This window comes from Piliocolobus tephrosceles, chromosome X (assembly GCF_002776525.5).
Source record: "Piliocolobus tephrosceles isolate RC106 chromosome X, ASM277652v3, whole genome shotgun sequence".
Classification (NCBI taxonomy): Eukaryota; Metazoa; Chordata; class Mammalia; order Primates; family Cercopithecidae; genus Piliocolobus; species Piliocolobus tephrosceles.
In genome coordinates, this window is record NC_045455.1 from 46243333 (window position 1) to 46270914 (window position 27582).

A 27582-nucleotide genomic window follows, 5' to 3' on the forward strand; every position below is an offset into this window, starting at 1 on the left:
CGCCCAGGCTGGAGTGCAGTGGCCGGATCTCAGCTCACTGCAAGCTCCGCCTCCTGGGTTCACGCCATTCTCCTGCCTCAGCCTCCCGAGTAGCTGGGACTACAGGCGCCCACTAACACGCCCGGCTAATTTTTTGTATTTTTTAGTAGAGACGGGGTTTCACCGTGTTAGCCAGGATGGTCTCGATCTCCTGACCTTGTGATCCGCCCGTCTCGGCCTCCCAAAGTGCTGGGATTACAGGCTTGAGCCACCGCGCCCGGCCGTATTTTTTTTTTTTTTTTAATAGAGACGGGGTTTCACCATGTTAGCCAGGATGGTCTCCATCTCCTGACCTCGTGATCTACCTGCTTCGGCCACCCAAAGTGCTGCGATTACAGGCGTGAGACACCGCGCCCTGCTATGAAATTAATTTCAATGTAAGAATTGTATATAGTGATTATATTAGTATAGACTGATATTTCCTGTTTTTAAAAGTTTTACTTGTGTAGAAACAGGTTGTTGGTATGTTACCCAGGCTGGTCTCAAACTCCTGACCTCAGGCAACTCTCCCACGTCAGCCTCCCAAAGTGCTGGGATTCCAAGCATGAGTTACCGTGCCTGGATAACTGATAATTCTTAACAGAGAAGAGAGATTGCTAAAACAGAGTTTTTATTTGTAAAATTGTAAAATTGTTAGTGTGCAAGCCTGTATAATAAACTTATGTTTTTCCTAATGACGCTTCTGTTGCTCAAAACTTATCTACATGTTTTTAATTTTTTTGAATTTTTACATCGGCTAAAATACATTTTGCTTTAAGCAAATAATTCAGCTTTAGACCTGAAACAAAAAGTCATGCTAATATATCTTTCTTTTATTTCCAACATTTATTTAGTAATTAAGCTGTTAATAAATATAGCAATAATTAAGTTAAAGTAGGATATATATCCACAACTAGTATATTTTTTGTTTCTTTTCTGAAGTAGGGAGAAAAACTCTACAGAAATACAAATTTACCCTTTGATATGGGTAATGTATACCAAAATTGTCTATGCTGTTGTCAATTTATAGAAGATAAACAAATATATAAAAGTATATTAATTATTTTCCATAAAATTAGTTTGTACTAACATTGCTACTATACAAAACTTTTTTATTCCAGTCATGCTTGTCCAGGTTTGCAATCTTTAGGCCAGATGCTGCTGATGGCCTATCTACCAGCGAGCTACCTCATTTCATCTTTTCTACAATAACTCAATTTTTACCTGATGCAATATTACAACCCAAAAATATCATTAAGAGAATCTAATCCATTTGCCAGTCAGTAGCCTAAAGATAGACTTGTGACTGAGCTTTGCACAATAAAATAGGGAAAATCTACTGGGGATATTTTCCAGAGTTTCCTCCTTGACAAGACAAAAGGTATTTATACATAGTGCCTTTTCTCTCCTACCTTCTTTTCCATTCACATTTCTGAAGTAACTGAAGTATCATTATTATTTTTTGCTCGTTTAGTTATACAGAGTCAAGCACTCTAAATATAAATATAAATATAAATATAAATATAAATATAAATATATATATATAAAATTAGGTGAAATAAAATAACCTTAATGTAAAGATAAAAATTGGGAGTTTAAAAATAAATGAAATGCATTTTTACTCTATTTTCCATATTATATGCACACACACAGACACAGAGAGAGAGAGAGAACCTACTTTCATTAGACAAATATAGGAACTCAACATTTGCATATTTGAAGCAGTTAATGTATAGTAAGGAAAAACAACTCTTTTAATTTATGAAAAATGTATACCTTTGAGGGTTAATTCCTCATATATTTGATTGCTCTTTTCCATATGATGTATGTCCTTCAAGCTAAATTTGAAATCTTATTTCATGGTCAATAATATTCATATATAGGAAATGTTAAATTCATGAGGCAGTTTACTGTTTACAGATTATTTGTATCACTTTTGAGACGTATTTGGAATATAGGATTTTTTCCAAAGCAAAATTAGTACATGTAATAGAGATTGCTGAAGATTTGGGTATCATCTACAAAAACAAAGAAGTTTAAGGTTCTTCCCCAGCTGAATCTGTTAGAATCTGTTAGTCAGCTGAGGACAGTGCAATCCAAAATAGCAATAACTTAAGTGAAACAAATTTTTCCCTATGGTAAAGTCAGGAGATGAGCCTCTGTGGAGCAAAACCACCATTCAGCTTAAAGCCCTTAGAGCATCAGAGGTCTTCTCGCTTGTTTGTTCTCTGTTTAGCAACAGACCGGAGGGTCGCTTATTGCCTGGGTGGTTGCTTCAACTCTATCCATTGCATAGCATTCCAAAGTGTACCTCTGCTCTGGTCAAATAGCTCTATCTGGAAAAGACTAAAAATTATGTATTTTATCTTCCTAAATGGCTATATAGCCAGCTAAAAACCAGTGGCTCTATTAGGAAAGGACAAGGAGAGAAAGTGTGGTGGGCAATTATCAGTCTCTGTGACATGGACATTGTGACGAGGACATTGTAGGAAAAAAAGATAAAGAGTTTTTCCTTTTTAATATTACCTAGTACAGTATTGACTCTTATTATAAAGCAATTTTAATTTTGAATCAAGCTCTCATTATCTTACCTGAAATTAGCATGTGCCTATGTGATAGCAAAGGATACTCTGAGAGTCTTTAACATTTTGTATAAGATATCTATTAGCATACAAAACTTGAGCTTTTCGTCAATATGTGTTTCATATTATTTGTAAAGTATATAAATGTATTAATGAGCTAAGATTACCATCACTACAAAACATGCAAAGATAAGCCAGGTGTGGTGACTCATGCCTATAATCCCAGCACTTTGGGAGGCTGAGGTGGGCAGATCATCTGAGGCCAAGAGTTCAAGACCATTCTGGCCAACATGTCAAAACCCCATCTCTACTAGAAATATAATAATTAGTCAGGCATGGTGGCATATACATGTAATCCCAGCTACTCAGGAGTTTGAGGCAGGAGAATCCTTGAACCTGGGAGGACCAGGGACACTCCTGTTGTGACCATCAGGAAGATAATTATCGAGAGTTTAGAGGATGCTCCTTAGCAAGAGTCTCCATGAACCAAACCAACTAATTGAAATAGATCAAAGAATGAGCCAGATCTAGGAGCTAGTTTATTAACCTCCTGCAACTGAGTCTCTATAATACCCAAACTAGTCATCCGTGTACCACCAGAAGTGTCAGCAATTGCACAAATTGTTTTCTATTCAGCCAGTAAGTAATCTAGGTCAATTCTGTTACCTAGCACAGTTCTAGCAAGAAAATTTAACGAAGTCTGTTGTGCAACCGTGACCTTTGCAGTAGAATCTGCTATAGAGCCTTTTATGAGGGATGCATTTCTAATTCTTGCCTCATTTACTCCAAATCATGGAAAAAGAAACTTAACAAAAGATGCTCCTCCAGAAGAGTAAATGTTTCCTGGCAATTTCTCTTAAACTTACCATGTAGGTTAAGAGGAGTGGACAAATGTTCTGCTTCTGAATGATTATGGAGCAAGAAAATTACTATTAAACTTCCTCATCCACATTGGTCCTTCATTTCTCATCAATCAAAAGCATAATTTTGCCTATGCATAAGGTTGGACACAAAATCCTCCACAAATAAAGATGTACCCTATGGGTGCACACAAGACCCCTTTTCCACTTCTATTGTTCATAAAGACACAAGAAAAAAATGAGGCAAGAGTCTCATGATGGCAGAGAAGTCTTAACTTATGATCTAGGAAAAGCTGTCAATCTAGGATGCTGTCTGCTTCTGGGGAGAAACTTCCCTGATTAGCTTTACCTTAAGGTCTTCAATGGGTGTACAGTTCCAAGAGTCTGGAGAAGCCTTTCTGATTTGTGAGATTATGGGCCCAAGGTTCAAAGTTCTGAAGTTATCCTGCAGTGTGGACCTCAAGGACACTCTTTATCTGCTGTTGTTTCCAGAAGGCATGGATTTTAGATCATGAAGAGTTTGATTGTCCTCAGTTGGTGAATCATGAAAACCATCCTTTACCTAGTGAAAATACACTTTGGCATAATGCAGTAAAGCCTTGCAGCATTTAGTCATATCAGAGTTGAGAAGATGATCTAATTTTAGGGAATAGGCCTTCCAATGGCTATCTCATAAAGGATCAATTTATGTTTTTCATGAGAAGTGAATTGATTGTCATCAATCATCAATACCTTTGACCAAGAAAATTCAGTTAATTCAATTAACTTTGCCTAATGCCATTGTGTCTGTAATACCTTATTTACAGATTTTACATCTTGTCTAGTGAAGTAAGTACTTCTGTTGCTGAAGATTTATTCAGAAATGCCCCATGAGGGAAACATATCTTCTAATAACCTTTTAGCTACAGTTAGCATTTGGTCTCTTGCATGGGAAAGTTTCTAAACAACCAGAAAAGGTGCATTGACAAATACATTGACAAATTTAATGAAATTTGTCTACATGATCAAATGGTAACAGAAATATACTTGAAGTCACGATTATCTTTCAATAATTATGGGTTTGACAAACTAAAGATTGATCATAAACCATTTTAGCAATTTAGAACAGTCACCCATCAACGTATATTTTAATATAATTTGGATCATTTTATCTATTCCATGATGCAGAACTTTTAATAATTGAGTGCAGAACTTTTAATAATGGAAGCTTCAAGGATTCAGGAAAAAACAGACAATCATTCAGACTCCCCATGAGTCAACACTTAACATCAGACTTACATTTTTTCAAGGACCAATTTTGTTTCTCCAATTCAAGTGCATGGCACTATTTATTAAATGTGTTATCATTGGTAATTTGACTTGGGCCATGGAGTTTATACAAAGGGCCTATCTTAACAATTTCAGTACTGACTGATGCAGCATGAAAATCTGGCAAAGTATTTTCCTGATATTTGATTAATTCTTGTCCACCAACTTTTCCACCAACTTATATATACTGTTAAATGAAGTTTAGCCTAAATCTGCCTCCTTACATCAAGTTTAGCCTAAGGTTTCATCATACCTAGTAGATTGTAACCTAACTGGAGATGTAAACAGGCTGCAGCCTATTTTTGTATTAATAATAGAGTTTCAGCCCACCACAGGCAGCCAACTGTTCAAACTGTGTTCAAATAAAGTAAATGCTGACCTGTAACCAATCCAGCTGTTTCTGCATCTCAATTTCTGCTTTCTATATATCATTTTCCTTTCTGTCTACAAATTATATTTGACCATGTGGCACTCCCGGAGTCACTCTGAACCTATTCTGGTTCATTATGCTGCCAGATTCTTAAGTTGTTCTCTGTTCAATTAAACATTTTCAAATTTAATTTGTCTTAAGGTTTTCTTTTAACAGATAGTGCCAGAAGTGGGATTTAAAGTTAAGCTTCTTCTGGCAAATCCTAGGAACATTGAGTGACCGAGTGAGGTATCAACTGGGCCCATTTTGTCCATTGCTCTCTGGCAACAATGGGAGATTCTGTTGTGGGTATACTTCTCTCTGATTCCAAAGCTCCCAGAATTAGGTCCCAGAAGCAGCAATCACAAAAATGGCAAAATCTTACTAAAGATAATTGAAAATTACAGTGGGACATTCAAAATAAACTGTACTGTATTTTAAAAAGTGCATTTAAAATTCAGGACTCCCCCATTAGGCTCATCCAGGGATGCTTACTGATGTGCAGAAACATCTAAAAATATTTCAATATTTGTATTGCCTCTTAAAAAAGTCTTTATAAAAAGCAAATAAACTGCTTAAGTGACTAATTGATAACAAAAATTAAATCTTGTGGCAGGGTGCAGTGGTTCACGCCTGTAATCCCAGCATTTTGGGAGGATGAGGCAGGTGGATCACCTGAGGTCAGGAGATCGAGACCAGCCTGGACAATATGATGAAACCCTGTCTCTACTAAAAATAAAAAGTTAGCCAGGTGTGGTGGTGCATGCCTGTGATCCCAGCTACTCAGGAGGCTGAGGCATGAGAATTGCTTGAACGTGGGAGGCCGAGGTTGCAGTGAGCCAAGATTGCGCCCTTGCACTCCAGCCTGGGCAACACGAGTGAAATTCCATCTCAAAATAAATAAATACATAAATAAATAATTATTAAATCTTCTAACCTTGTAGTTTAGTTACTATCCTGCCCCAAAGATGAAAATAATTCTGGATAAGGTGTTTACAGAAGGTAATTTCTCAGCTAAGGCTCTCAATCCCTGGTTTCTTTGTTCAGTTATCCATATTGAGTATAGTTAGAGAGTGTGCTTTCTTTGTCTCACGCCTTAGTAGGCTTAGCACTGAATGTAGTAGTTTTAGCTAAGAATCAGAAGCTAAGTTAAAAAGTCTGATTATTGAACTAAATTGGTATTCAAAATACCCTTTTCAACAGACTATTTAGAAACCTTTTGTAGAGTAAGAGGTTTAAAGAAAACCTCCATTCATAAGGGTGTCTGTTTGCCTATGTACACTGGAAGAGAGGAGGAAGGTTTGAGTCACTAGAAACTCTTACTATTGTTTTAAGTTTAATAATGACTAATGACAGTTTGTTAAGTTTACCTAATCAGTCTTACCTTTGTTTCAGGTGCTTCACCTGGCAATCTTTTTTTAACTGGGTCTTTACTTATGGTCTTTCTCCTTGGTTTGTGCAAATGACGATACAATATCTAGACATGAAGTCTCATCTCTGAGTTTTTGAGATATATATATATTTTTTATTTCACCCTAAAAGTCATGCCTTTAAAAATGTGAATTTAAGGTTGCCTACCTAACAATTGAGTAGAGTAATGAAGCAGGTAACTAGAATATGAGTAGTTTTCTTTTCCACATTCAGACTATCTGTAAGCTGGCAAATAAAAAATCTTAATGAAAGTGATAAGATCTACTTTGTCTCTGTCTATATGTCTTTATGTTATGTGTATGTAATCTTTCTATGTGATCTAAGATAATGTTTAGTAAATAAAGCTAACGGTAAAATTGGTAAAACAAAATAGAAATGTCTCCAAATTATCATTATTAAATGTAATTTACACATTTTTGCCTGTGTCTTCTGGTTAGACAGATTTATATGGTCTCTGCTACATGTTCTTAGGTTATGAAACTATTGGTTATGTAATATTTTTGATATCTGCTTGAGTTGTTTATGTGCTAATGCTGTCAAAGATGGCTGCTGGCCACCCCCAAAGCCTGGCACACATCTTACTGTGAGCTTACGCCTTTAGTTTTGAGTCTCTAGATTCTTAGGTCTGGACAGGTGGCCATGGTGAGGCTTGGGAAAATGTACTCTGTGCCTTGGTCAACAGCTACAAGGCAGAGTGAATCTTAATATAGACCCATCTTCCTTGGCCCAGATTTGAGTCCCTGCTGGGAGGTGTTCCCTTTCCTGGCTTCTACACCAGGTATGTAAATTCTGGACATAGACAAGCCCTGTCCTTAATATCCATCCATGGCTACCATGTAGGTACTTGGGACCTAGAACACCTGGGGGAAGCATTACAGAGGGTACCTGTGTCATAGTTTCAAGCTTATTTTCAGCAATTTAAATTATTTAAGTCACGTTATATTTAATTAATAGATAATCATAAATGAGTATTTTCTAGGTAAATAAAAATACTGAAACATTAATTATTAAACATAATTTAAGTTTATTATACACTCAGTCGTCTTATTTTTATACGGTATGGAAAGCTAAATATATTTAGATCTGTAAATAAACAAAAAAATGATGAAATAGCTTTCTAAAAAAAATTACGAGATGGCTCTTTTCTATAAATGTTCTTTTAAAACAATTCAGAATCACTTTCTAAATTTTTCACTGGAAATTAGGATTACTAACAGTGAGAATTATACTTAATGTATGTAATTAAAACTACTAGATATGATAATCCTATATACAGACTTTATAAAGAAAGACGTGGTTTTAGTGAAAAAGTTTATTTAAAAAGGCATGAAAATGTGATTTTTATGTAAGAAAAAGCCATTTTGTCTGGTTTAGAGGTTATTTAAATATTGTATCAAAATTAAGGAAAAAATGGTACAGATAAAACAAAATGGATCTAAAAAGTTGAGGAAAACAGAAAAAAAAAATAAGAGCTTATAAAAGGTTTATGGAAATCTTATCTTGTGTAGTCAAAAGCTGACCAAGATTAAATGCATTGTTTTATAGGATTATTAAAATTAGCTTTTGTATGAATAATACACTAATATAAAAGTAAAAAATTGGTTTATCTTTTGAACAAGAATTTAATGTATCATTAATAAGAGATAGTAAAAGATTTTTGTTCACCTTTTGAGTAAACTCCAAAAAAAAAAGAAGAGAGAGGAGAGATGGATTGTTTCATGCTGTCTCAGATCTCGTGATAGTTTTTGATGGGTTGAAAAACTAAACATCTCCATCAAAAAATAAAGGTTTTTACTTTTTAAAAACCTTTTATTACCACTTTAGCTAAATGAATGATAATTATTGCAATGACCTGTGTTTTGTTTTTTTTGTTTTGTTTTTTTAGACGGAATTTCGCTCTGGTTGCTCAGGCTGCAGTGCAGTGGCGTGATCTCAGCTCTCTGCAACCTCTGCCTCCCAAGTTCAGGCTATTCTCCTGCTTCAGACTCCTGAGTAGCTGGGATTACAGGCACCTGCCACCACACCCAACTAATTTTTTGCATTTTTAGTAGAGACGAGGTTTCATCAGGGGTTTTGGCCAGGCTGATCTTAAACTCCTGACCTCAGGTGATCCTCCGGCCTGGGCTTCCCAAAGTGCTAGGATTACAGGTGTGAGCTGCCGCCATACCGACTTGTGATCTTATTTTGATTAAGTGCTTTAAACCTTTAACCTATTTGACAGCCTTCCTCAAATCAAATTTCAAATTCTAAAATTAAGTCTTCTTGATTTCAAACTAACTTTCTTTGGGTTGCTCCAGAGGGCCACTGAAGCATCCAAAATAGAAATGATAAACACTCATATTTGACATATTAAGTTATATGGGGACTATTGTCAAATAATAAATATACTTAACCTTTAAGTTATATTTTTATGGCTATATTATTAATATGTGTTCCAAAATTTTACAAGATTTGTAAAATTGGAATCTCTTGATATATTTTATCAGTCAAAATTTTGATGATTATGTTAAATTATTTTGGCCACAGAAATAATGATATTATCTTGTTAATTGCATCTTTAACAATGACCATATTTGGTCTTGTTCATATTCTTATGCATTTTCTGTAAGTTCCTTACAAGCAAGTAAAATCCTAAAGTTTTGTGTCTTCAAGGAGGTTCATGGAAATGATAAAAAAAGGATCCTGATAATTATTCTTGAATGTAAGTTTCTAAAAGATTTAAGCTCATATCACTTGGACTGGGTAAAAATTCTCAGAATTCCAGTGAAGAGACTGACTGGTTTATAAAAAATACCAACCAAAGCAGGACAATAATTAATTGAATATCAAGAAAATACTTTGCCAGATACTTTGCTTAATAACTGGAGTTTTTTGTTTGTTTGTTTCTGTTTAATTACAAAAAAAGTTGATGATATTTGCAAAGGATAACCTTAGTGACACTTTTGTCTTTGCTAAATATTCCTAGCTAGTGCAGGACAAAGGGGGATTTATTAACTATTCACATGTGGATTTTCTTTGAATTATTTTCACGGTTCTCTGATATTTAATACATTTAGTTATAATTGTTTTTGTCAATAGGGATTTATACATACTGCTGGAGAGCACCACAGAGACCACATCATGGAATCCTCAGCTAACACTTCTGTTGAATCATCCCAGATAGTTTGATTCTTAATTTACTTAATTTACCATGTTAATTTAGCATGTTGAATCTTAAGTTTTCTATTTTGCTAATTTTTCACATTTTTTTCTACTAAAATATTTCTGAATTTAGTGATTATTACTTTGGTGTTTATATATACAGCAAGTTTTAAAAGCTCAATTTAAACAATTTAATTGTAAGAGTCTGGTTAATAATGAAAAAGTAATTTCTGCAAATTACTACTACTGGAGGGCAAAGTTTTTTGTTAATGATGACCATAACGAATTTAAAGAGAGAATCAAGAAAATATTGATCAGAAATTCGTTTTAGTCACAAAATATAATATGAAAATATATAGAAGTCTTCAAACTCATTCCATTTTAAACCCAATATTTTGCACTAATATTTTCTCTTTCTGTGTCAGGTATGTCTACATAAATTATCAAAAAGCACCACAGAGTTATCCAACCTCAACATATGTAGATATTATGGTCTTGGAGTAAGGGTGGAGTAAGGGTGTGACAAAGACTGTTAACAACTGCCTCATTTGGTGAAAGATGCTTCCGGGGAAGGGTGGGGGTCAACTTACTTATGTGGCTCAGGTTCCTTTCGAAGTGAAGGGATGGAAATCATCCAGATGTGAAGCAAGGGGGATACATTGAGGCAAACTAAATAAATTCCACTAATGGCCCCATGGCAAGGAAAAACAGTGAGGCCCCTGGGACAAAATACTCCCAGGGAACAAAATTCACACATCAAGAATCAAAGAGATTAAGAAATGTTCACAAAATCCCACAGCTAGTAAGTGATTAGGCTGAATGCAAAAAGTCAGCTTTCAAAACCTATGATTTTTCCACTACCCACCTGTTACATTTTATTTACTATAAATGCCGAGTAATTTCCCTAACTTTATCTAATTTAGTAATTATTGAAATACAGTAAAAGTGTAAGCAATGGACTGTACATCTGAGTGAGGCAAGATAATCTTGTTGAATGATTTTTTAACGTTAAATGCATTACGGAATTAACTTTTCTCTGCAGTGCTTTTTTGGGAAAAATACTTTTGAGATGAATTCAAATGTAAGGATGTATTAGTTACATTAAAATAGTATCTCTACTAATTCAGGTCTATCATATTTGAAATATGTAACAAATATAAAGTAGAAGCTTTTATAATGTTACTACATAAGTAATATTTTAATACCATGTGTTTACAAATTGTCCAGTGTTCCTGTGTGTTATTTCACTTTTGAATTGCTATAATGAAATACCAGAGGCTGGGTAATCTATAAAGAAAAGAGGCTTAATTGGCTCATGGTTCTGCAGGCTGTACAGGAAGTATGATGCTGGCATCCACAAAACTTTTAGTGAAGCCTCAGGAAGCTCTTGTCACGTGATACTCCAGCTTCCTCTTTTCCTTCATCCCAAAGCAGAAGCTGGTGTATCACCTGGCAAGAGTGGGATCGAGAGAGAAATGGGAGATGCCACACTATTTTAAACAAATATATCTCTTGTGAACTCAAGGAGCTAGAACTCACTCATAACCAAGAGGATGGCACTAAGCCCATGAGGGATCCACCCCCATGACCCAATCACTTCCCACCAGGCCCCACCTCCAGCAGTAGGAATTACATTTCAACATGAGGTTTGGAGGATACAAACATCCATATCATTTCAGTCTGTAACATCTCATAATAAGGATTCAAATAAGTAAAGTATTGCAGGGTCATAGATACAGGAAGAAGAAAATCTTACTGAAACAATAGAAAACCTTACAGAAAACTTCCCATTTGAGTTAGATCTGAAAGAACAGTGGAATTGCATCAGATGAGCTGAGGTCCAGAGTGTTAAAATTCAGGGAACATTCAGGTAATAGTAAAATACACCAAATGATAAAGGATTTAGAAATGTAACAAAAATAAGACTAGAACAATGGTATAAGGCCAGGTTTAAAAAAACTCATTGTGCAACAACAGAGAGAATGTAAAACATGGATATGAGCAGGAAGGTGCCTGATGGCATTTGTATTAGGATGAATTTTTTTTTTTTTTTCTAGTGGCAATATGAAGAATGACTTGGAGTTAGGAGAGTCTATTAGGTGCTATGGAGAGTGCATAGTGTAAAACACAGGCCCTGTTCTTACAGAGCTTACAATGCAGTTGGGAAAGCAAAATATTAAAATTTGGAAATATGTAATAATAACAATTTTCATATGGCACAAACTTTGTGCATTGATTTGCCAAAATTTATTGAACTTCAAATATTTGGTAGGTGTTATGGTACGTTTGGATATTTGTATATACAAAAAGGGTATGTCTTTGTCCCTTATTAAATTGTAAACAAATGAGGAAAGAAGTATAGCTGCATTTCATGGGTTTTCGACTTTACATTTTTAACATTCCTGAATAGCGTCAATATGTGATAATATATTTTTGAGAATAATTACTACAACTCTCAGAAGAGTTGGTTGTCCTGAAAATTGTATTGAGTCTCATTAATTTTATTAATAATCTTATCCTTTCTTAGAGGGTAACTCTTACTGAAGAACATTCAGAATATTATTTTTTGGCTGAGTACAATGGCTCACACCTGTAATCCTAGCATTTTGGATGCTGAGGCAGGCGGATTGCTTGAGCCCAGGAGTTCGAGACCAGCCTGGTCAAATAGGAACACCCCCATATCTACTAAAGCACACAAAAAAATTAGCCAGGCATGGTGGCACATGCCTCTAGTCCCAGCTACCTGGGAGGTTGAGGTGGGAAGATCATCTGAACCTGGGAGGTCAAGGATGCAGTGAACTGTGATAGCACCACTTTACTCCAGCCTGGGTGACAAAGCCAGACTCTTATCTCGAAAAAATTTTTTTTCAATTATTTCTATGCCATTATGGAAAATGAACATGGAATGTCAATATGCTAATATTGGTATACACAGAACCCTGCTATAATGCAGCAGAGAATAATCTTCAGGTAGGACAATTGCCTAGACAGTAACATTACACCTACTGAATTTTTAGTTTTTGCCAATGATTGAATAAAATAGCTTAAACTCAATTTCTGTTGTGGAAAAATTTAACACATATTCTCATTTGATTTATCTGTCATATTGAAAAATAAAATCAGCCGGGCACGGTGGTTCACGCCTGTAATCCCAGTACTTTAGGAGGCCGAGGCGGGCGAATCATGAGGAGATCGAGAACATCCTTGCTAGCACGGTGAAACCCAGTCTCTACTATATATATATGTATATATATACACACACACACACACAGTAGAGGTGGGCACCTGTAATCCCAGCCACTCGGGAAGTTGAAGCAGGAGATTGGCGTGAACCCGGGAGGCGGAGCTTGCAGTGAGCCGAGATCGTGCCACTGCACTCCAGCCTGGGCGACAGAGCGAGACTCCGTCTCGAAATAATAATAATGATAATAATAATAATAATAATAACAATAAATAATAAAAATAAAATCTAGATCTGACCCTACTATCTTTACAATTTGTTTCCCATCTGTATTATTTCATCACAGTGATTCCATTTCTACTTTGTCATCTTCATTCATTCATTTAAACAGAACAGTTTTGTTTTTGTTTGTAACAACATCACTTGTCTCCTCATATATTCCCTCCAATGACCCTAAAGGTTGGAGCCAGGTCAAACGAATGAAAGTTCAGTTCTAATGATGCCATTCTCTTGTGAAAATTCCTGACTCGATTCCTGAGTCTCACATGAAATCTTTACTTCATTTGGTTATCAAAGCCTCTATATCCTAGCACTAAGCATATTTCTTTCAGCCTTTTCTACAGCCTTTTTCTTTTAATAGCTATGAAGGTTTGGGTTCACTGAGCAGAAGAGTCCCTGAGATTTATTAGAGTAAACACTCCTGAAAGACAGAGAGGAAGTGAGCAGAAGAAAATGGGGAGAAACTTTAGAACTAACTCCCATGAAGGCAAAATGGGAGGAATGAAGATTGGGTAAGAAGAATCTCAGACTGCAACATACTTTCAAGGAAAGTTCAGCCAGGCATCCTAGAGGCAAAGTCTTCTGTTCAGGAAAACCCATGTCTCAAAAGAATGGGCCTGCATTAGTAACTCCATCATGCATAGTCACTCTCCAGAAATGGTTAGTAAAAGACATGGCTTTGGTGCAAAGGCAGCAGTGGATGCAGAAAGGCTGTATTCAGTTATGATAAGCACATTTAAATGGTTGCTACAACAGCCAGTTATAAAGTACCTGTTTGCTTATAGCCATATATAGCCTGAGTTTTATTTCTGTGTTCTGCTCAAGTGATTCCTTTCACTTAAAATGGCTTGCATCTATGGTTGTCAAAATTGTACATAACCTTTAAACCCCCAGGTCAACGACCTCATCTTCTGAGATATCTCCCATTGGAGCTTGTAAGCCCTACAGCACTTATCAATGTCACCTCAACGGTGATTTCTGTTTTAAAAGAAAACAACACTTAGCTACATGGAAAGCTGACATTTAGAGCTAGAACACCAAAGTTGCAAACAATTGTTATTTGTTTTATTTTCATGTTATAACATTCCACTTCAAAACAATATCTATGAACCACACGAAATCATCCTTGAGATTTTCATGAGACATATTAATGTAATTAACAAAATATATTTTGTTAATTTACTTATTTATTAAAATATGTTTTACAGGATAATATTTGTGGAAGATTCTGTCATAATATTTTTACTTGCTTAGATAAATCAAATATAGATCGAGTCCTCAGAAATAGATGCAACGGGGTGCATTAGCAATAGGTAAATCTTTAACTAATTCCTTCAATAGTCTCTTCCCATATCTCTACAGTGATACTATAGACTGAAGTTTGGTTAGAAGATGTAGATTCTTGATATATTGCTATGATATTCTTCGACATATTGAATACTGATACAATGTTAAAGATGTGCCAAGCACTTTTCTAAGTGCTTTGTATATATTGCTTCATTAAATAAATCCTTGTAACAATCCTATGGGTTAGATACCATAACTACTCCATTGTGCAGATAAGAAACTGAGGCACAAGAAGCTAAATAATGAATCCAAGGTCGCATTGCCAGGTTGTAAGTTTGAATAACAAGCTGTGTTGATGGATAGATGAGGGAGGAATGTAAGCAAAGAAATTCATAAATATGTCCTCTTCATTTGCAAATATTTCCTGAGTCCTTCATTTTTCCTTAGATCAACTTCCATCACATCAGGACAAGCAAGACACAATCACCTCTCACATATATTATTTGGCATGGTCACATCTATTCTCATTTTTCCACACCATAGCCAGTGCGACTTTTTTTTGAAAACTACTACATGCAGATACATCATGTCCCTGTTTAAAACATATAAGTAACTTCACATTACTCTTAGGATAAAAAAAAAAAATCATATTGGCATAGAAGACCCCACATTGTATCATCTTTTAATGATGTAGCCTTATTGTACATTATTTGGCCTCTTCCTCAACCCTCCAGTTTTCTTGCCACACCGGCCTTCTTTCAGCTCCTCAGAAATATGCTAATTCTTCTTACCACAACACCAATGTTTCTTCTGCCAAGAATTCCTCATCCCCACATAAATCTTAATCTTCCCCCAGATATTAGCTCAGTCATCACTTTTCACCTTGAACAAGAACCATTCCTTCCATCACATGGACAGGTAGTAAGGTAGCACCTATTTGTGTCCTTCAACAAGTCTTGTCTTTCCCCTTCACATTCACATGTACATTCTGTGAGGGTACGAACTTACAGAAGGTATATCATAAGTATTGGAAATAAGGATTGATGAAGAATGAATCCATGAAATACAAGTTGCATAATAATGAAATTGAAAGTTAGCAAACTGCTAAACTTACATGACAGCCTTGATTTCATACACCTACACATAACACATGTCCACATGCTCCCAACACAGGTACACACACACACACACACACACAAACACAAACACACACACACACACTACATAAATGAAAGATATTAGAGACTTGTAAGATAGGCACATTATTGGCTGGGGACATTCTGCAATGATACTAGTACTATCACCATGTTTGACTGTGGCAGTTATTGTCAATTGCAAATGTACATAAAAATCATCTCAGGGAACTTTTAAACATCTCTGTGTCTGGACCTCATTGCAGTTCAATTAAATTAGAGTCCCCATATTCCAGATGTATTTTTTTCAAAGGTTCCCGGGTGATTTCAATGTGCAAACACGATGGATAATTGTTACTGTCAGCCAAAGAAAGAATGACATAAATTATACATAAATACTATAAATTATACTTTATTCTATGGTTCAAGCAAAAAAGAAATCTTAATGCTACATAATTTAGTAGAATTATGTGAAAACTATCTATACAAAACACTACATTGTATTAGGCTCATGATCAGTATTTTAAAATAGTATATGAGTCAATCTGTTAATATTTCCATAGTACTTACACAGATATAAAAATTTATATAGAGTACTTGTATATATTGTATATTATATGTTTATATATTTTGGGGATAATTTTCATAAAACTATGCATATATATATATACACACACGTGCATATATATACACACATATATGTATATTTAATGTCTCACTGGAAAAAATCTATAATTTATATAAAATATGTATAATTTTACTTATTCATTTCTTCTTTCCTTAATATGCAAGTTATTTTGTTTAATTCCTTGCACAGAAAAACACTAAAGTGTTCAATTTTATGAACTAGTACTTACTTATTTCTTGTTTCTGAAGTAAAACTATTTGAGAGCATTGGAATTCAGTCACCCTAATCACTGATTATACATATTTACTGGGTGATACTTTATACCTGATGAGGATTTTTACAAATAATTTTGAAAGGAAGATTTAAAATAAGTTATACCTGGAAGGTCATATATATATTATGAAGCCACTGGTGATTTAGATATATTTTGTGACGAATATGATGGATAATAATTAAATAATTTAACACAATGATGAAATCAAAATAAATCTAAATACATTATTATTAATTTAAAATAAATGTATTCTACCTAGACAAAAGGAAATACATTTTACAGGCTAATGCTTTTCAAATTAAGATACACTTAATGGCTAACAGGCAAATAGTAAAGCAATATTAAAAATTAGCTTTTCGTTGTTATTATTTTGCATTATTAAAACCTTTTTTATTGAAACAGTTTATAGCTTAGAATAGATTTAGGAATATTCTGAATAGATAATATTAACAAGCGTAAAGAAAAATAACAATTTCTTTTTCAGGAGAACAAATTAATTGGGTGAATTGTTACAGAAATAACAATTAGTTTCAGAGAAATTATGGAGGGCTACCTTTTGCTAAAATGTGACAGCATTATGGGGAATGATCTGTATAGACAGATTATCTTCCTCAATTCATTCTCCATATTCAAAGGCCAACATCTTCATCGGATATAGTTATGTGTTCTATAACCCATATGGGAAGTTATTTGATTTTAACTTGTGCTATGTTACATGAAAATGGTTTCTTTCAATAAACTATCTTAAAAATACATATAGAAAAATTCTGGTAAATATTTTGCTGCAGAATTCTCAAGGGGAATATATGCAAGACGCTACAGTCCAAAAATTATAAGTAATCATATGTACTGGAAAAAGTACATTTTTGCAACATCTAAAAGACATTTTAAAAATTATCAGAAGTCATCATGTAATTATTAAGCTTGAGTTGTATGAAAAATGACTTTAGATGTTTCTCTTCTTTCTATTAGATAATTATTTTTAGAATGCAGTTTTAATATTGATACTGAATATAACACAGAAAAATATTTTTAAACTCATAACCTTGCTGCATCTGTAAAGATATTTTTAGTAACCATTAGGAAGTAGTTGAATGTATCATTTTGATTTTGAAATTATTCTAGTCCAGCTATTCACCCTCCTTAATGAGCCCATTCTGCAAGGAAATCATCACAGCTGCAAGAAATATGATAATCACATAATAAGGCACCTAGAGTTTGAAAATATTGTGGCAAGAATATATTCCTTTAGAAGTGGAAGCATAAAGTATGAATATTTTCCAGGAAAATATGGATACTTTCAAAACATAGATATTTAAAATGAACAATCCTGGGAACATGTTACTTTCTAAACAATTTAATTTAATTATAGTTAGAGATGTTTGAGAGAGGAATTTAAGTTTTGAGAGTAATGACATATTTTACCCTTGTTCTATCATTCTGCTTGCAATTCTTAATTTCTTAGGTTCAGTGACCAACCCTAAGACAGACCATCCTGACCATTTGATTTATATAACAACTAAAATGTATTAAAACTTTATCGTTTGCCAAGCACTGATATATGCATTTTCTATTTAATCTTCACACAAATGCTATGAGTTATATACTCTTTAAGGATGAGGATACTAGGACTCAAAACATTTAAATATCTTTCTCTGATGTCATACTGGTGGTGATATGGTTTGGCTCTGTGTCTCCACCCAAATATCATCTTGAATTGTACTCCTATAATTCCCATGTGTTGTGGGAAGGACCCCGGGGAGATAATTTGAATCATGGGGATGGTTTCCCCCATGTTGTTCTCATGGTAGTGAATGAGTCTCACGAAATCCAATGGTTTTATTAGAGGTTTCTGCTTTTGCATTTTCCTCATTTTCTCTTGCTGCCACCATGTAAGAAGTGCTTTTTACCTCCCGCTATGATTCTGAGGCCTCCCCAGCCATGTGCAACTGTAAGTCAGATTAAACCTCTTTTTCTTCCCAGTATCGGGTATGTCTTTATCAGCAGCATGAAAATGGACTAATATAAGTGGTAACAATCGATTTGGATTAGGGCCCAAGAAAGTAGACTCCTAAACCAGAACTCATTGGCATTTTTCTCTGTCCCCACCTCTGATAGTCTCACGGGCAATAACTTGGTTAATTAAAGGATAGTAATATATAAAATCCTTCAGTATTTGTATGTTTATTGTCTATATTTTCCTCTAGAATATAGGCTCTATTGCATCTCCAGTAGAGAGATGGTAAACTTTCTAGTATTTAAAGCAAAGGATAGATACCTGTGTTGAAAGATTAATGGATAATGTAAATGTTCTTTTGCTTATTATATTAAATATTTGCTAGTCCTTGCATTTACTGTATTTTACTGTGTACAGTAATATATTTTTAATTATAAAATGTTTAATATTTCTGTGAAAGCTAGATTATAATATTTTCACTAAGGATAATTGAATTTATCTTCATAATTGTGTTCCTAAGTTTCAATTCTTCAGCAATATAGAAGACTTCTCAATTCCTAATGTTCTTAGCAACATTTGATATTGTCATGCTTTAAACATTTTTGGTTGGCTGAAACTTTCTCCTAAAGATGTTTTATTTTAATATACTGGTTGTTCTACTTACTAACTCTATCGAACATTTTTCTATGCTTATAGGATCTTTATATATTGCCTTTCATGAATTTCCTGTTTATATTGTCCCTGAGGCTTGAGTATGAAGACAGCAATATCAATTACAATGGTTTGCAAAAATTGAGTGACTGCAGTGAATTAGATTCTGTTCTAAGTGTTTTACATATTAATTATTATTATCTTCATCATAACACCATGAGATAATTATTCTAGTTGTCCCCAGTTTAAAGTAAATAAATTACAATATAGACAGAAATAGAAACCTGCCTATATAAATGGCAGCTGTAGAGGAAACTCTTACTGACATATAAACAAAAACTAAAACATTAATGACAATCAATAGAGTTGATTATATTATTAAATGTTTACATTAAAAATAAAGTTAAAAGCTAACTCACAAATTTAACTTCTGGCCTTGATGGAGTAAATGCTATCTGAGTAAGCTTCCTAATATGTATAACTGTAAAAGCTAAATAAAACACACAACAAATTCTTGAAGTCATCAGAGAGAAACTAAGGAAGCCTGGACTTGAGAACAGGATGTGAAAGGGGTGAGAAGAGTACAAAGGTTGACTCAACATTTGCTTTAGTTTCTCCATGCATTTCTGGAGAAATTTATTTATTTCTTCCTTCTCCAGTCAAAAAGTCAAACTGAAATCTGGCATCTAGGGCTAGCTACAGTCTCTGAATGACAGAGGCATCAATTAGAATTTAGCCCTTTTATGAAGGCTCACACAATGTGTCAAGATCCTGGAAAGAAAGGAAGGAAATCACTAGGTAGAAAAGTCCTAGACATCTTTCGGTTTCTCATATGCTTCAGAATACCTTTTTTCCTTGATATTATTAGCAAATCTTGGTTATGTATGTGGTCTCTCATTTGTGGGAGCCTTATGTGATAATCTTACTACCTGTTTGACAAACTGAATTATATGTGTTCTCTCAACAATAAGGTGACACATGAGGAAAAGGAAAACAATGAAATATTTTACTCATAGAACAATAAGAGCAACAAAAATATTGGAGAAAGAAAATGAGAAAAAAGTTGATGAAACAAGAAAATATTAAAATTGTATCTAATAAAATCAATTATTACATTGAGTATAAATACATTAAATAACCAAAGTCAAAGATTAGCATATTGGAACCGAAAGAACCTTAGTGTAGCTGATTAATTAGATGAATTAGAATTTATCTAATTCTTAGTGTCACTGATTATTAAATTAATTAATGTAATTAATTAGTACATTAATTAATTACACTAAACTTTAGAGCAATACGCATTACTGGAAAAAAGGAAATATTTGACAACTTAAAACAATCAATTCAGCAAGAAGAATTTTAAATGTCTAATATGTATCCGTAAAATGTCATTGAAATAAAGCAAAATAGAGAACTACAATGCATAGTAAGTATACTGAAAGAAATACAACTGGCATTATTCTGGAATGTCATAATTGTTTACATAGAAAATACAAAAAATATGTGGATTATTGTGACAATTATTTATAAATATTTCACAAGGCTACTGGATATAGTCAATACATAAAAACCTATTTTCTTTCTATTTATTGATGGAACAAATAAAAAATAAAAAAATGCCAATTGCAATAGCATAAGTAAATCAAATGCAAAGTGATTATTTCACTAATAGATATAAAAAGTTATAATAAAAGTTTCAAACAAATATTACTCAGGAAGTTAAAATCTTAATAAAATGAAGGTATATACCATGTTCTGATTAGAAGAGACAATGTTGTAAATATATTAATTATCTAAAAAATGTTATGTATTCAATACCATCTCAATCAAGATTTTATCAGTAACTTGGGGAAAAATTGGGAAAATTGCAAAAACAATTCATATGGAATACCAAAGGGATATTAATTTTTATATTTATAATGTTTTAAAATTTAGAACAACCATTTTTCATGTTCTGTTCGAGAAATATTTGTCTTCCTCAAAAGACATTGTTATGCTTATCTATTTTAGTTATGCTTGTCCATTATATTCTGAAAAGATTATTGTTTTAATTTTTATGTTTAATTCTATGATCCATCTAGATTGACTTTTGTGTATTGGCCATGGTCCATTTTTATATTTTTGCATATCAATTCCACCAATGTTAAATTTTATTGTTAATTTTATTTTTAAAATTAACAAAGAATTTATATCCATAATATTTAAAATTGATTACAAGAACTGCTACAAATTGATAAGATGATGTAATTAATAAGAGATATTCAATTAAAAATGAAGAGGTTTTTAACAGGCTTTCACAGAAAGGGATATTCAAGTGGCTAAAAATCACATGAAAAAATGCCTAGTTTTATCAGTCATCAGCTTGGTGAAAACTAACAGAACGATGAGATACAATTACTCACTCACCAGAATGACTAAAACTAAAATGTTTCACAGTGACAAGTTGTGAGAGGTTATCAGAAAACGAGGTTCCTCTCCTTTACTGAGGGAAATAAAAATCGGTAAAAAAAAAAAAAAAAAAAAAAGCTAGAAAACTTTTTGATACATTTACTCAGTTTCAGTGTAAGTATATTCTATGACCCAGACATTTTACATCTAGGTAAAGTGAATTCATATGTGCATCAAATAACTGTACATTTCAGCTCTATTTTAAAAATATTAGAACTGGAAACCATGCAAATTTTCATCAACAATATCATGGAGCTATAAAAGTGTCATAACTATATAGTGTAATAATATATGTAATTTTAAAATGTTACTATCTCACCTAATTTCTGAATAAAAATGTCACAGATACAACTTTAAAGGAATTTTTAAAAAAATTATATTAATTTATAAGTTCAAATCAGGAAAACTTCTTATATGAGGAATTAATTCAAAAATTATTGTTACCTTTTGGGAGGTATACTGACTGGGAAGTTGCATGAGAGGTTTTGGAGTGGAAGTGATAGTCGGTAGGTATACAGTGATATTCTTGTAAAAAAATACCATAAAACTGAACACTTACAAGGTTTTCATTACATTTACAATGTAGTTTAATATATATTTATATATTCTATATTAATGTAATGTGCGTATATATATTATGCTTCTGGTGAAGCATTTTTATAAGGCCAAGTAACCTCCAGCAATTAAGAAAAACAAGGCACATATGGATGATATTTGCAGGATATATAACTTAGTAGTAACCAGAATGGATTAAACCATGTGCAGAACCTATTTTTAAATCCTATATAAATATGCACTTGGTCAGAAATATGAAAGCCAATGATTAGCCCATCCTCCTAGAAACTTTGTCCACTCTTACTTTCCAAATACCAAAAGCTTCTGATTTTCCTCTCACCTATCTGGCCATTTCTTCTCTATCTTTTTTGTTTTCTCTTCATGTAACCAATACTAGAGCTAGTTAAAGCTAGATTATGGTCTCTGTTACATTCTCTCTTCCTACTGTCTTCCTAACTGATTATATCTAGGATTATGATTTTAAAAGCCATATAATTGTTGATAACTCCAAAATTTTTACATATACCTCTAACACTGTCTTGAACTGTAGGCATATATATTTAACTGCCTATTTATTTGCCCTATTTAAATGTGCAATAGTCCCTTTAAACATGATATATCCAAAATGGAGTTCTCAAATGTTCCCCAAAAATAATTTTCAAGTTTTTCTACCCTTTAAACTTCTCAATTGTTTAACCAATTTATCTCTAATTTAATCTTTCTTCTGTTTGTTGTTGTTGTTATTTTTGTTTTTGTTTTTTTTTCTGAGACAAAGTCTCACTCTGTTGCCCAAGCTGAAGTGCAGTGGAGTAATCTTGGTTCAGCTAATTTTTGTATTTTTAGTAGAGATGAGGTTTCACCTTGTTGGCCAGGCTGGTCTTGAACTCCTGACCTCAAGTGATTTGCCCACTTCAGCCTCCCAAAGTGTAGGGATGACTGGCGTGAGCCACTACGTCCGGCCCTGATTTGTCCTTTCCATCCATACACCCCTATGCATTGTTAATAAATTCGAACAGCAATACTCTCAGAATATATTTCAAACATGTTCACTTTTCTCTGTTTAAACTGAAACCTGTTAATTCAATCTACTACCTTCTACTTTTTGAATTTCTGAAATTTTCTTCTAATCATCTCCCGACTGTCACCTAACCTAACCTGACTCCAATCAATTCGCTATAAAACATCCAGAATAAATTTGTCATAGCAGTCATATCCCTATTATGAAACATGTCCGTGATTTTCCATTGCTCTTACAACAAAATTTAAATTTGTTAACTTTATTAAATTATCCTAGTGATATGATCCTTTCAGATAGATATCATATTCTCCAGAGAAGCATAAATCAATCAAAATATTTTCTACCCAATCTAAGGCACGCAACTTATCCTAAAATCTACTCTGTATCTAATTGGTGCTCAGTAAAAAGTTGATTTCAGCATCTCTTTGACAACTTCACTGATGTTTTCACTTTAATCTCCATGTAGTTAATTATTGTTGATACATGTATCTACCTATAGTTCTCTAAAAAGCCTATGAGATATATCATCTCCTTTTGAAATGACCTCAGCCTTCACATTTATGCATCCTTTCTAATCCCCATTTCCTACCTAATGAAAGAATAAGATTTGAAGTTTGTGCTTTTTAATTTAACTATGCCTGCACTCAAAACACGATCCCTCTATATGCATAGGATTGTGTAAAATAACATCTCTAAGTTGAATTTGTGTTGTAGAACATTTTTAATGTTATTCAGCTACATTTTTTATTAAGTTATAATTGTATAATTGTGTAATATGTGTGAAGCATGCTTACTTATTGGGAACAATGCACTTATTCCATTTTAGTTGATTCATTGACTGCTATAAGAGCTCACTGTGGGCAGATACTTTGTCTGCCTAATTCATCACTGTGTCCTCGGTGCCAGTAATAATTCCTGACACATAAAAGTCATTCAATGAATAATAGTTAAATAAATGAATGAATAAATGAGTTGCCATTTTATTTTTACATCAGTTTTGGGAGACAGTTCTTCATGGGTCTCTCATATTTCTGCACATCTTTAAAGTCAAGTTATTGAGTGCCCTTTGTTCCAGAATATATTTAAAAGGAGGTTGTTTTAACAGAAAGACTAGGAACAGAGAGATATTTCCTGTCTCCAAAATAAAATGCAGTCATGCTTAAAAGCATAAAGATAATATCTCCTTCCAGAGCAATGGGTTTGCATGTTTATTGGCCATTATAAATTATAGTTCTTTTCCATAATACAATCTACTGCATGTACAGGTTTCAATTAACCCTTTTCAAAGCAAAAATTGTATGAGGCAATTTTAAACAGGCAAGAAATATTTTATTGAAGGCTTGCAATAAGGAAGAGAGGACAAAACTGTGACTGAACTACACTCTTCTAAAACAAAGGTCATAGAGTTTTTGGGAACTAGGTTGGGTAGGTGGATCATACCATAGGCAATCTGTGTTTGCTAATTGGCCTTACTCAAAGGAACAGACAACTTTCTTCTATCTTTATTTCAAAAGGTAGTTTTATAGCTTGAGGCAAGGTACCAACTGAAGTTAGGCTCCTATACTTTCAGGAGTCTGGGAGATAGAATACCTTAACGACTACATTTCAAAGGAACAGCAGCTCCCAAGTCCTTGAGAAAGACAGTCCTGGGTTGTGAAACTGGCAAGGGGTTTTATCAAAGGTTTACATCTAAAAGAAGCAGAGAAATAATTTACAGTTATAAGTTTTCTAAAGTAAATGCTCTAAGGAAAATGAAGCCAGGGCTCTAGACACAGGAAGAAACTGTCTAAAGTTTGATCAAGAGAAGGGAAACATTAAGGCCATGTTGATTACCTTCTTTGGATCACCCTATGGGAATTGGGGCTTGGGGAACCAGCAGCAGAAACAAAAATTGTTGATACTCTGACTATTGCTGTTGCTATGAGTAATAAACTGTATTTCTTCTTTGATCCAGGAGTCATGTCTTAATCAATATGCATAAATTTGTGGCAGTCTAATTTGTCAGTTTAGTAGTAGGGTAAAAATCACAGATGCTTCATACTTCTTTATAATCAGCCTCAAATTGTACCCTTTTAGGAAATATTCATCAGAATTTCTCAACAGCTAAATAGAGCACATCAATATTAACATGATATTTAAATAGTTAGCAACTGTTGAGCATTTAAGAAAATTTATTTATGAAAATATGAGTTTACTAGAAAAGCAATGAGTACTAGTTGTATGTATCTTCCCATGGATGGCTCTCTATTAATTGTATTTGTTTTAATTGCTTGTGTTTAGTAATTTTAGCTAATAATATGAAAGATGTCATATTTTCTAAGCTTTATGTAAGTTTATTTTAACTTAATTTTGGGAAGCCAAAGCACAGAGAATACTATTCTGAAATTCAAACTGGTAATATTACATTGCTTTAAGGTAACATTGTTGGAAGTAACAAAGTATTTTAAATAGCAGTGTAGAAATGCTCTTTAAAAGTAGGGGCCCAAGATATCTTACCTTTGATTTTTAGTATCTGTTTCTTCATATGGTCATAAACATGGGAATTAGTATTATTGTATAAAGCATCTAGGTCATAATACTTATTTTTGGCTCCCAACTTTGTTTTCACTTTAATGGAATGATTCAATTAATGGTAGGTAGTTTCTACAAGATTACAATAGTTTTTTAACAACTGAAGTTGTTTTTTTTTTTTTTTTTTTTTTTAAGTTTATGGTATTAGGGACACATAACAGGAGATCTACCCACTTAACAAATTTTTAAATGCTCGATATGATATTAACTATAGTCATAACAGTCATTTATCTAATGTTTTAGGTGTAACAGTACTTGAAGGCCCTATTTACGCTGTGGGAGGCCACGATGGCTGGAGCTATCTGAATACAGTGGAAAGGTGGGATCCACAGAGTCAACAATGGACATTTGTAGCCAGTATGTCAATTGCTCGGAGCACAGTTGGTGTAGCAGCATTGAATGGCAAGTAAGTACATTTTTTTCTCATTTTTTTAATCTTAGAAAAAAAGTTGTGTAAATATTATTTGAAAAATAAGTTTTAATAAGCTGGTAAAAATTGTTTTAAAACATTTTAAGCTGTTGATATTTTTAAATTGACAAATAAAGACTGGTGCTCTCGCTATAGACAACAGAACCCAAAATTTCTTCACATTAATTGATTATTAAAGAAGTATCGAATATATTTCATGGGAAAATTGATATCATTTTTGGAAAACTATTTGAGTAGCCTTCAAAAAACTACTCAAATCTGGTATTCAATATATCTTTCTTTGCATGATTACACTAGGTTACTTTTCAAGCATCTTCATTGTTATCCCTCTAAGTCAAGAATTCTCAACCACAACACTATTGACATTTGAGGCTAGATGAGTCTTTGTTGAAAGAAGTCTACTGTCCTGTGCATTTCAGAGTGTTTAGAAGTGTCCCGGGTTTCTATCCACTAGATGCCCCTCACCCACCACCTCAGTGTGACAAGCAAAATTATCTCCAGACATTGCCTAATATTTCCTGGAAAGTGGCAAAATACAGCCCCTGTCTTCCCCATGAAAACCACAGATCTAAATAAAACTAGTGTCACCTCTTGCCTAAACAACTGCAACAGCTTCTATTCTGATCTTTTTACTTCTTTTCTCTGCAGTCTTATTTATGAAAGCTTCCAGATAAATCCTTTTACAAATGCAAACAATAAGTCAGTCTTCGTCAAGGACTTGTCTTTTATGTTATATGTTGATTTAAAGTCTATTTTGTCAGAAACTAGGATTGCAACCCTTGCTTTTTTCTGTTTTCCATTTGCTTGATAAATTTTCCTCCATCCTTTTATTTTGTGTCTGTGTGAGTCTTTGCATGGGGGATAGGTCTCTTGAATACAGCACATCGACGGATCTTAACTCTTTATCCAGCTTGCCATTCTGTCTTTTAATTGGGGTATTTAGCCCATTTATATTTAAGGTTAATATTGTTATGTGTGCATTTGATCCTGACATCATAATGCCATCTGGTTAATTTGCAGATTATCTGTGTAGTAGCTTCATAGTATCACTGGTATGTATAGTTTAGTGTGTTTTTGTAGTGGCTCATAACAGTTTATCCTTTTCATATTTAGTGCTTCCTTTATGAGCTCTTGCAAAGCAGGCTTGATGGTGACAAATGCCCTCAGCATTAGCTTCTCTGAAAAATATTTTATTTCTCCGTCACTTTTGAAGCTTAGTTTGGCCAGCTATGAAATTCTAGGTCAGAAATTATTTTCTTTAAGACTGTTGAATACTGGCCCCTAGTCTCTTCTGGCTTATAGGGTTTCTGCTAAGAGGTCTGCTATTAGTCTGATGGGCTTCCCTTTATAGGTGACCTGGCCTTTCTCTCTGGCTGCCCTTTGCATTTTTTCATTAATTTCGACCTTGGAAAATCTGAAGA

The 27582-nt window shown here is 33.7% G+C and overlaps 1 protein-coding gene across 2 annotated transcripts in view; it reads left to right on the forward strand.

Moving 5' to 3' along the window:
- KLHL1 (kelch like family member 1) overlaps window positions 1-27582 on the forward strand; it is a 414035-nt gene that overhangs the window by 346939 nt on the left and 39514 nt on the right. For both annotated transcript variants that reach the window (XM_023185609.1, XM_023185603.1), the window contains one exon: window positions 25975-26137. In XM_023185609.1, the coding sequence (XP_023041377.1) occupies window positions 25975-26137 (163 nt within the window). The remainder of the gene's footprint in view (window positions 1-25974; window positions 26138-27582) is intronic.